Source organism: Herpailurus yagouaroundi, unplaced genomic scaffold (assembly GCF_014898765.1).
Source record: "Herpailurus yagouaroundi ecotype Mexico unplaced genomic scaffold, PumYag 181, whole genome shotgun sequence".
In the NCBI taxonomy this organism is placed as follows: domain Eukaryota; kingdom Metazoa; phylum Chordata; class Mammalia; order Carnivora; family Felidae; genus Herpailurus; species Herpailurus yagouaroundi.
Genome location: NW_024412412.1, coordinates 20,941,764 through 20,953,810, shown reverse-complemented (window position 1 = coordinate 20,953,810; position 12,047 = coordinate 20,941,764). Strand labels below are relative to the sequence as shown.

The window sequence follows — 12,047 nt, the reverse complement described above, 5'->3', positions numbered from 1 at the left end:
ACAAAAGATACTGTCTTTATAAGATCTAGAACCTGCATGTCCCAGACAGGCTGAAAGCCAAGCCAAATTCTTAGGATCTAAAACGAGACCATCAAGAAGGCAGTAGCTATCCCTGGGAGAACAAGGATCAATAACCAATTGTTCTGGATTTGGAAAGGAAAGGGATTTTTTTTTTTTTCCCTCTCTACTGGGTTCAGGACATAATTTATTTACAAAACTTTTTGAGAATCCTCTATGGGTTTAAGAAATTATTTAACTATGACCCTTAGTTAACTGTAGGGGTTGCCTGCATCCTGGGATGGTCTTTATCTTAAAAAGTAACTAATAGTCTCTTCAGAATGGAAAGGGAATTCAGATAGAGGATTCCTAGAAAGAGTACTCAAATAAAGGAGAGAGGAGGGCCATAGGAAGTAATGTCAGTCTTGTATGTTAGCCTGTTGTTTTAGGTGCCTTTCTTTTTCATTGTCCTTTTACAGTGAATCAGTGAAACTTTTGGAATTTTGAAACCTTTTGAAGGCTTCTGCCTACCAATTAAAATAGGTATCCCATTCTATTTGAGAATACTTTCAAGTGTTCTTCAAGAACACTTTTTTAAAAATTTTTTTTAAGTTTATTTATTTATTTATTTATTTGAGAAGAGAGAGACAGAGCATGAACGGGGGAGGGGAGAGAAAGAGGGAGACACAAAATCTGAAACAGGCTCCAGGCTCTGAGCTGTCAGCACAGAGCCCAACGGGGGGCTCGAACTCACGGACCGCAAAATTATGACCTGAGCTGAAGTCAGACGCTTAACTGACTGAGCCACCCAGGCACCCCAAGAACACTTCTTAAATTATTTCTCTAATTGGAGTATTTACCTTAATGGCCATTGTAATTCTAGGTTGGTTTTAGTAAGATCTTGCTATTTGACTAAATATTTGCAACTTCTGGGACTACAGATTTTAGACCTACAGTAAGCAGGTGTATGCCAGAATGTGGCCTGGTCAACTCTACATATAAAAGATCCCACTTTTTAGCTAAGCCTCTGGATTTCTCGAAGTCAAACTAATACCTAAGAGAGACATGACATGGAGTTGGGAATTGTGCAGTGTTTTACCTCATTGCATAGAAATTGCCTTCAGGTTGGTGGGTGACCTAGTGTCAGTTCTAACCCATTAATGTGACCAACTTATTCTATCACAGAAGTCTTCTTGAGGTAGTGAGTGCTCTAATAGCCTTTGAATTTAAATGCTTGACCCATGGCCACCAATGTTTGCAGCCTTATTTCTGGCTTCTGAGACTTTCTTATCAGCCATTATTTAAAACAACACCAGAGGCCTCACACTGGACCTAGTCCAGCTCACATCAGGCCCAGACTGGCTCTTAAGTCAGATCCAGCCAGTGGTCACCAACCCCAGCCAGTGGCCACCACCAGTTGGCACCGTAGGCTAACCAGCAGACGCTAGTAAATGGAGACTGTGGGTTAGAATTGGGGAAAGTACCAAACCCAGCAAACGCCAGTCAGTGGGGACTGTAGACTGGAACTGGGAAAGGGATCTCAATATGAAATTGTAGACTGAACCAAGCAAAGGATTGCAGTTCTGTTAGAGCCTCTTGTCTGTGCAGACTGACTCATTAACTCTATACTGGAAACCAATTAGATCCAAGTTCAAATGCAAAGAAGGTGGAGCTCAAAGAGAGAGGAGCTCACCAAAGGTCCTTGAAGTGCCACGCCTGTGTTTCTTTTTATTTCCAATTGTCCTTGGAAATTCCCTTCTTCGGATCCTGTTGCTGCCACCCAATCTGTTAAAAGACAAAACCAAGTAAATTTTGAAGATGCAGTTGGCTTCGTTAGATGATACATGAATTGGGCAGTATCCCATCCAGCAAATGAGGGGAGCTCCCAGTAGTTGTACAAGATGGAAAGTTTTTATAGGAAGGGTGGTGGAGCAAAGAAGTTATTAGCAAAATAAAAGAAAAGGATTGTACCAGGTAAGGTCACCTTTCTTTGGGGTTAAGAGTAGGGGGTCTAATTAGGTGGATTACCTCATCTTGGAAGTGATAGAGGGGGCCCATGTGACAGATAATCTCATTTAATGCTGTTCAGAAAATTCCTGACTGGTTAAGACAAATTTCTGAGGAGGTTGAGGCTACAGTCAGGTTAGGTATTAAGACCTAGTGTGGTGACTTAACCTAAGTGTCTGTATTTTGGGCCTCTCTTTTTCTTTTTAATGAGACCACGGGGGTGTGAGATTTTCAATGGCAAAGGATGTGAATACTTAGAGCCCCCGTGTTGTTTCACACCTGAAGTTTTTCCCCGTGGTGTTCCTTCTGTGTAGAGTGTCCACTTTGTTTCTCTGGTTCTCTTTCCTAGGTGTTAACTCTTACTTGACTTTTAATTGTAGTTCAGATATTATTTCCCTGAAGACCCTACCACCCCTACCCTTGTTTAGGTAAGGTGCTTTCTTCTGTGTTCCTCTAGCTCTTTGCACCTCTGTTTCATTATCCTGTGTTCCACAGAACACTGTTCAAAGAGTACTGTGAAATACATGCTCCATGTCAAACAGACTGAGAAAACAAAATCGAGTGCTTTAGAATTTCCCAAAGCCTTTAAAATGTAAAAACGTGTCAGTATTCTCCGAGAAGGTAGTATGAAACATTTTCCAAACAGAGCGCTGAACCATTTATTTGAGCTATTTATTTTAAATTTTCAGTTTCTTAATTTTTCATTTTCATGTCAACTGTGTCGTGTGTATGTGAATGCAAGTGTTGTTTTCTTTTGTTACTTTAAGAATATTAATTACAGAAATTGAGTCTTCTGTTTGCTCAATTAACTCTGTTTCCTTAAGTTTTTGTATTTGGGGCTTGTTGAGTTTGGTGCCTGCCTTGCATGGTTTTGTTTTGTTCAGACCTCTTTTTGAAGTGTTCATTTCTCTATTGGAGATTTCTTGTTGACTCGTTGGTAGATATTGAACTCTGTTTATGATAGCCTGCCTCTGATGATGAATAAAAAAAGAATGATTTGCTCCAAGATGGGACAAGCTGATATTTGTCTTTGGGCGTTGGAGGCTACCTGGAAGTCAGCACCTTCCTAAGGCACTGCTGCCTCACCGTGTTGTTCTAGATACAGAGATGACTGACTGTTGGTTGGAACAAGCAGGGAAAAGAGAGTGATCTGTCCTACCTTCTGTTCCACACATCTTCCCATTCATTACCCTGGGAAATGTTTCTGCCCTGCCCTCCACACTCTGGGTTTGCATTGACTTTCTTCAAGGGTTTGCAGGACCTTCAGACTACTCCTGCTTTGCATTGGTCTTATTTTGGGGGTTTGTCATTAGTTCCTGTATATACTAACTTTTTCTTGCCTTTTTCCTTATTATCACCCTTTTCCTTAAATCTAATCCCATCTTTTTATCTTTTAGGGATTCCTCAGAATTTCTTCTCTGCTTACTCTTTGCAAAGCACTGTTACAGCTTTGGGTTTTTTTTAAAGTCTTTTGTGATATTTCCAGAAATTTAGGTGGGAAAGGGAAGTTGTCTAATCTCTACCATCTTTTAAGCATCTGCATCCTTTATTTGCAAGGTTCACTTGTAAACATTTCTTGATTTACTCAACACTGGGACATGCATGCTTGAACTGGTCTTTTTTAGTCCCTTGATTTTTTTCTTCAGCTGTGCGCCGCTTCAAAGACCACACATATTTCTGTATTTGTTTCTTCGCAAGATGGTGGCTATATGGTAGCTGTTCGATTGAACTAAGTCTTACGAAGTCCAACTGTACACAAAATATAAAGTCCAAAATATAGTCAGAGATAAATGATTGTTTTGTAAAGGAATCTTTTTACCATAACTGGTGCCTATATTGCATTTCAAGGTCTATTTGTTTATAGTTTTACAGACTATCAAAGAAATGAGGATGCCACTTGATCATACATTCTAGCAGAGTTCTTTGTTGTTTCAGTTTGAAAACCATAGTAATTCACTTGTCTGAGAGAACCTAGAACATAAAAATATTAATGGAAGATAATTCAAATTTGCTCTTGTAGTGTGATTACAGTATTACTTTAAAATATGTGTGTGTGTTTATATCCAGAATGCTATTACCTGTTAGCTGAAAGATAAGGCTGCAAAGAATGTTTATCAAAGTGTGATTTATAATAGTAAAACCTAGAAACAATCTCAATAATTGATAAAAAGTAGATTAAACATGATAGTAAAACATTATACAGCCATTTAAAAAAAGACAGTGTAAAAGAGCATTTACTGATTCAAGAAGAGCAAGTTACAAATTGTGTAGACAGTACAGTTGCATTTTACGTAAGGCTCTGAATATAGAAAGATTAGGTTATATACCAATGTGTTAGTGGATTGATTTTTATGTTCTCCTTGCTTGTTCTTTTTGTTTTTTCCCAATGAAAATGAATCATTTTTAAAATAAGTTTTTAAAAGTTATTTAAAATAGCAAAAACTTCAAAAATCACATTTGTGAATATTCAGGGAATGATTCTTCTTTTACTTAAGTAAACAGATATTTGCCATATTGTCTAATGTAGCTAGTGCAGGGGAGGAAAATGGTGTCCTCAACTCTCTCAGGATATCTGGCTGGGTCTGAAAATTAAACTGACAGATGAACAGGAGAAAAGTATATAAGCTTATTTAATAGAAGTTTTACATGAGATAGAAAACCTAAAAAGGAAGTGAAGACCCAAAGAAATAGTTAGACCTGAGTATTTTATGCTAGGTTGGATTAAGAGTGCACAGTAATGGAGGAATATGATGGGTTAAAGAATATGAGGTAATTGTAGTAAACAAGGTGGGGGCCAGCTTCGCAAGGCTTCTTTGTTACTATTCTTCTTGGTGTCCCTTTGTCTTTGGAGGTAAGGATGTTCCTTTCCTCTTGATATAAGAAGGACATATGTCATATGAGGGTTTTATGATGGGGCAGGGAGGAGGTTAGAGTAACATTCCTGCTTCTCATATTTTCTCAAACTCCTTTGGCTGAAAATAATCAAGATGCTGAAGTAGTATGTCCTGAACTCCAACAATTACCATGACTAACTTGTGTTGGAATTTGTTTACTCATAGTTCAGCTTTCACTAATATTACGAGTATTGCTTTCAGTTATCTATTATACCTCATTTGTGTAGGAAATTTGCCAAAACTTAATAATAATGTCAACACTTTAATCATCAGGACAATGAACACTTCTAAGCCAATGAATTAAGTGAAAATTATTTTAATCAAATTTATTTACTTTCTATAAAAATACACTGAAAAACTGACTTAAAACTTCGGTGCTATAAATGTAGACAGGCTGCAACTGTGATGCATGTTCAAAACGCATAGTTAATGATAGTTAACATGTATTGAACAATTACGGTATTTTGTGGAGGGCTTTACGTGTATTCTCTCGTTTAATCTAACAAATGTTTTCAGTAGATAGGTACTTTAAACATCCCTGTTTTCCATTTGAGAGATAAGTAGTTTGCATATAGTCACACAAGTAAATGGTTTAGAGGGAGAATTTGAACCCAGGAAGCCTCACTTTGGAGGTCATGCTTTTAACCATGAAGATGCTCTACTTCTGATGGATGCTTTTGTGACCAGCATTCCCTTGAAGCAGTTACACCTTCGGGTCTTAAAATAATATACAGGAATAGAAAACTGAAGCCATTTAATTGATTATACGGTGTTCCTACAACTGAGGAGGTTGTCAGTATCCTAGTGTCCAAACGTGAACCCCAAAGAAAAACCTGTCTAACACTGTTTAAGTCCTAATACTGAATATCTTTTTGAGTCTCTTCTCAGCTGTTTCTTCTTCTCAATTCTAACCCCATTCCATAGGATGTCAGAGTACAGAGCTTTAGTTGAAGCAATCAAAAGAACAAAAAATAAATTATTACGTAAATGCTAGACCTTTTAGCAGCATTAATGCGTGGAAAAGTTTCATGCCTTTTTGAATATTAAGATTCTTCCTAACTTTAACTCATTAGTACTACTTAACATTTTTCCCTTTGGAAATACTATGAATGTTCGTTAGGACTTGAAGTGAGCTTCCAAAAGATTTGGTTGCTAGATTGTAGTTGTAATAATGTGTCCCTACAATTAATAATAAATTAATTCTAAGTATAGAGCATTAAAGTGTAAGGAAATTATATTAGTTGGCAGTTCTATTCAGCTGCTACCAGCAGAAACTCCCAAAATACTGACTTACACAAGATAAAACTTTTTCCTCTCACAAAAAAGAAATTCAGTTGACAATACCGTAGTCATTAAAGACTCAAGCTACTTCCTTCTTTCTGCTCAGCTCTCCCTAGTGTATGACTTCCATTCTCACGGTCACTCATGGTCCAATATGGCTGTTGGAAGTGCAGCTATCAGGTCCAGGCAGGAGGGGCAAATAGACTCTTACTCATTTTTTTTGTCCCCTCTTTTAGATGCTTTCCTAGTAGTTTGACCCTGCGACCTCCCTGTATCTATCTTGGAGGTTAAGTCTGTACCAACAACTAGCTGCCAAGAAAGGCTAGAATGTTGCTACTTAAAATAAAATTAGACTTCTCTTATTTAGGAAGAACGGGAGGAAAATGGCCAGCAGTCTGTCATAAGACTGTAGGAGACATCTTATCTAGACTTAAGTTTAAGATATTAAGACCCAGACTTCCCTAGCTGTCTATATAGCTGAATAGTGGCAGAGTTACGATCAGAACCCAGATGTCTTGTTGACCTCTGTTAACCAGAGGATAACAGTTGCTTCTAGTAATGATGAATTAGATAAAATTATAGTAAATCGGTCTGTATTAATAGGAGTTTTTCTTTGCTATTTTACCTCAACATCTATCTGCACTGTATCCACACACACTTGGATATCTCAGAATATTTTGCCTGCTTATTTGATAAATCTTTCTATGATAATTGTTCGCTTAAGATGCGAGTTATTGGGGCGCCTGGGTGGCTCAGTTGGTTGAGCATCCGACTTCGGCTCAGGTCATGATCTCGCGGTCCGTGAGTTCAGGCCCCGCGTCAGGCTCTGTGCTGACTGCTCAGAGCCTGGAGCCTGTTTTGGATTCTGTGTCTCCCTCTCTCTGACCTTCCCCTGTTCTGCTGTCTCTCTCTGTCTCAAAAATAAATAAACATTTTAAAAAAAATTAAAAAAAAAAAGATGTGAGTTATATTGGCTGTCTAGATTCTGTGATTAAAATTAATAGTTTTAGTAGGCTCTAAAAACATATAAAATTCTTTTTAACATTAATGGTTTTGTAACTTCAGGTAAACTTTTTTCTCAAATTTTCTCTTACAGTATAGCTGAAATACAGAAAGATGTGGAATACAGGTTGCCATTCACCGTAAACAACCTGACAATTAACATTAATATGTGAGTAGAATTGTCTCCTATATTTTTATGTAATAGTGTGTTTAAAAGTCTTTTCATTATTTTGTTTCTTAGTTATTAGACGTAAATTGCTTAAAGTAAATTTGCTTAAACCTTTCCCTTTCTAGTAACTGTAACTTCTAAAAAAGTTAATGCAATTTCGTGAAACAAAAATTTTTTTAAGACATCATTATAATGATATTGCTGTAAGAAAAAACTATACAAGAAGAAAGAAATGCAATAAAAAGATGTAATGATCTTTAGTACTATAATTGTTTTTTATTGATTTGCACTAAAGTTTTAGCTGGAGGTAGGCTGAAAGAAAGAATGATAAGGACAATCAAAGGGATTGTGTATCGGAAACCATTAGAGATCTATTCAGCTTTATATCAAAAACAAGTTAAAATAGTCTAGTTTTCAGCAACAGATACACTACATCAGCCAGAAAGTTCAAGGCTCAATTTGATCTGCTGATTAAAGAAAAAAAATCAAGTTAAAAATTTTCTTCGTGAGAGAAAAGCTTGGACAGGATGATTGCTGAATTCCCCATTTAACCATAAGTGCAGTTATTAGTCTTCAGCATGAAAGTGTTAAGTTACTACTTTCTCAGATCGCAGTAGGGGGCTGGGTGCTGGAGCAGGTGTTTGTGGGTAAGAAGCACTTAACTGGAAGACAGGAAGCATGGCTTATTCATCTTCATCTTCTCACCGTCTAGCACAATGCCAGCACAGAAAAGGCCTTGTTAAATCCTAGTTGAATAAGTGAATGAAAGTGTGAACGTATAACAGTCCCAAGCATGATGCTGGGCTATCTTGATATAGAGGAGCTTTTTGAATCCTCACAACAGTCCTGCAAATTGGGCAAATTACAGACACATAGGTAGTGAACAGCATAGTCAGGATTACAAACCCAGATTGGTTGTGCTTCAAAGACCATTCATTGCCTTTTTTACCAAACTACTTTAACATCTTTATATAAATGAAGTAGTTTTGTCCCCCATATGCTTAAGTAGGAAAAGCCAAAAAGGACCCAGTTTTCTTTTTGACAGTGCTGTAAAATAAATAGTTATCTGAGCCAGCAGGCGAACAGAGAGACCGTTTAAAGGGATATATTCTTCTTTGAGAGGTTTGGAAGTCAGTATCCATATCCAGTAAAATCCCATTTTTTAAGACTTCGATCTCTGATTTTAAATTTGTGGTAGTTCAGGAAGGTTGAGATTTTCACCTTTTTTTTTTTTTTTTTTTTTTTTTGTATTGAGACTTTACTGTTCTTTACTTGAAACCATGTGATTGACCTCAGACTTGGGAGAGATGTGTTAATGGGGACAATTAGAAGAGAGCTTTATAGAACCAAGGCATGAAGACAGCTACAGTGTTTTAATTGTAGTACTTTGGTTTTATCTATTCACTCTTTAAAAATTCAGTAGATGGTGAAATAATTCTTGGCAGTATTTCAAAAGTAGGAAAACCACGAGGAAATTATATGGACAGAAACTGTGGTCCAGCTGATAGCCAGACTGGGTTACTGTGGTTCACCTTGTACAAATAACCTGATCTCACTTTTATCTGAGATTTTACGTAGCATGGTTTATTGTGTTTGAAAGCAATTAATTGACTTGGTGTAAAGAATATTCTATAACTCAGGGTATCCATATTCCACATTAAGAAGGTTTTACTATATTGAATTACTTTATGATATTGTTGCCAAAGTAGATCCTTTTGTATATTTTCAATCAACAACCATAAGAGAGCACTTACTACTGTGAATAATTAATTCAAATTAAAGTATGAAAATTTAATTTGCTTTTAATTTAAGTTTGTTTTAGCATTAATGACTATATAACATAACCCTTGTCTTTTTGTTTTTCATCTGTTCTACATTGAACAGATTGCTCCCTCCACAGTTTCCTCAGGAAAAACCAGTGATCAGTGTTTATCCACCAATACGACATCACTTAATGGATAAACAAGGAGTCTATGTTACCTCTCCATTAGTAAACAACGTATGTATATAGTATAATTTATTTCAGAGTAGTATAACAGGTGTATTACTTTTCTGCTGTATATTCAGAAATCTAAAATGCATTTAAAATCTCATTTGGAATCAGTACAATTCCGAGAAAAAAAAAGTCACTATATCTAATAGATAATATTGATTTGAAAGTTATTTGTTTTTCTGTGATGAGGACCTGTTGATCTTAGAACTTTGGTTCATAGTAGATCTTCCATAGTTGTCAGGAGGGGATAAAATTCAAATATGCCTCCAAGTTCTTAGGATACATAAATAATTGATTAATGTGAGGAACTGTAACTTATATGTACTCTCAGTATTTATCATTGAACCTTAAAATTATTTTAAAAAGTGTGGAAATATTTTAGCTCCATTATTGGTTAAATAGATTGTTAACCTGATTTATGGTATCGAGTGTATAGGAAAATATTAAAAGTTGTAGATTGCTCATATGGTCATTTGACACAATATCCTTTGTTTTTCATTTACTTCCTGACTTGCAGAAGGGGATTTAAGATTAAGTTTTAGGATGACATTATCCTAATAAGACTTATTCTGAAAGTGATTTTAATCTTCCTGTATACTGTTACTTTCAGTTTACAATGCATTCAGATCTTGGAAAAATTATTCAGAGTCTATTGGATGAGTTTTGGAAGAATCCTCCAGTTTTAGCTCCTTCTTCAACAGCATTTTCATAGTAAGTATATTTGTAATGAAAAACCTATATGTATATATTTATTTTTACTTATTTTTATCAAAGTGCACATAATACAGTTTAAAATTTCAAATGATGTTAAAAGGCAGTTCTCTTTTTTTCCACATTCCCACCTTCACACAGACAAATTTATACTTTTCAGAGGCAGCTGCGTTTTCTTCTTTTAGCTGCTTCTCCAATATTTACCTTCGTCTTTCTGAATAATGTAAATATAATATAAACATACATCTCTTAATTCTCTCATTTTAGGTGTATCAGCCTTCTGTTATGATTGATGAGACTTTATCTTTCACAAACGTTCCTTTCCTTCCAGCCTCTCAGTGATTGAGGTCATGATTTTTACTTAAATTTCATGTTTGATATTTTCATTAATTTGATTCTGGAAATATTCCCTGTTGCTAAGTCATGTACTTGGTCATTATTATATTTCTTTTATGATACAACTTTTTGCTTTTTTTTTGGAGATGATAATTCTGTGTTTCCATTGGTTATTTTATCTTTTTAATTTTCCACATCTTTCAGCAGCTTTGAAAAATACCTTTCAAATCGTTTTTACACATCATCAAACCTTGACAACATGTATTTTCCTTGTGAATCTGTAGTTTGATTAGAGACTACTAGAGACAGCTCATCTTTGTTTCATCTTTTGCATTAACTGTTGTGGTTGCAAATCCAGGGATTGAAATACTCTGAAGGCTCACTTAATTTTCACATCTGGCAGTTAAAGTCAGTCACAAAGTCCCATCCAGGTTCAAAGGGGTGGGGACTAGACTCCCATCTCTTGATAGAGTGGCAAAGGTCAAGAAATCTATCTGTTGGGGCGCCTGGGTGGCGCAGTCGGTTAAGCGTCCGACTTCAGCCAGGTCACAATCTCGCGGTCCGGGAGTTCGAGCCCTGCGTCGGGCTCTGGGCTGATGGCTCGGAGCCTGGAGCCTGTTTCCGATTCTGTGTCTCCCTCTCTCTCTGCCCCTCCCCCGTTCATGCTCTGTCTCTCTCTGTCCCAAAAATAAATAAACGTTTAAAAAAAAAAATATAAAAAAAAAAAAAAAAGAAATCTATCTGTAGATGTTTTGAAAATACAAAATGCCACAGTTATTCTGGCAACAAGAATTTACTTCTCTCCTATATGCAAAAATGTATGCAGTCCCTTACAACCAGTGGGACATAAAGCCTGGTATTGTAAAAATCTGTGCTCTGTTCTGGGAGAACCCAGAGGTCCTTAGGAAGCTGAGTTCCGGCCTTTAAAGAGGCAGCACTCCAAACATCCTGAACAGAAACAGCACAGATTCAGCAATTTGAAAAATGCCTGGGGCACACAGAAGGTAGAGTGATTTACTCATCACAGAGTTTGTCCAGAGAAACAGGGATCTCGGGACCCCCCACCCCCACCCCACTTAGGAAAAAAGGAGCTAGCACATGTCTTTTCTCTGCCCGTCCCCTCAGCTTAAACACAGCTGTGGGAACCAGTGTGGTACCAACACTTGCTATGTAACTTCCTTATGCCAGGGCCTGCTGCCCCATGCTTCATTGGATGTGCCCTCACCAGTCACACTTGCTTCAGTCCCCAGCACTGTGAGGTCCCTCCCCCAGAAGACCTGCACAGCCCTTGCCAGCACCCCAATACACAAAAGCCTAAGGCATTTGCTGCAAAAGCCTAAAGCAAAACATGTTAAAAGTGCCTGCCCTGCCCAAGCACTCTATGCAGGTCCACTTAGGCCATCTCAGTCCCCACAGCAGAGGCTCCAGGTCTTCTTTAGCAGGCAGACCAGTGCACTTCACTCCCCTGGGACCAAACACTACCCACAGCAGACCAAGAAAGCCACTGCAGAAAACTGGACTGAAGGGAAAAGTGGCAGGAACACAACAGGGCACACACAACACACAGAGGCACAGCCCCCCCCCCACCCCCCTGCCCGAGTCCCGGGTCCTGAGGAACAGGAGGCACTGCACTGCAAGACACTGCAGGATCTCGTGG

General features: G+C 37.5%; 1 protein-coding gene across 2 annotated transcripts in view; it reads left to right on the top strand.

Annotated features, from left to right (window-relative positions):
- Positions 1 to 12,047, top strand: part of VPS37A (VPS37A subunit of ESCRT-I) — a 46,387-nt gene that overhangs the window by 13,212 nt on the left and 21,128 nt on the right. For both annotated transcript variants that reach the window (XM_040490075.1, XM_040490076.1), the window contains exons 2-4: positions 7,276 to 7,350; positions 9,235 to 9,349; positions 9,954 to 10,054. In XM_040490075.1, coding sequence (XP_040346009.1) covers positions 7,276 to 7,350; positions 9,235 to 9,349; positions 9,954 to 10,054 — 291 coding nt within the window. The remainder of the gene's footprint in view (positions 1 to 7,275; positions 7,351 to 9,234; positions 9,350 to 9,953; positions 10,055 to 12,047) is intronic.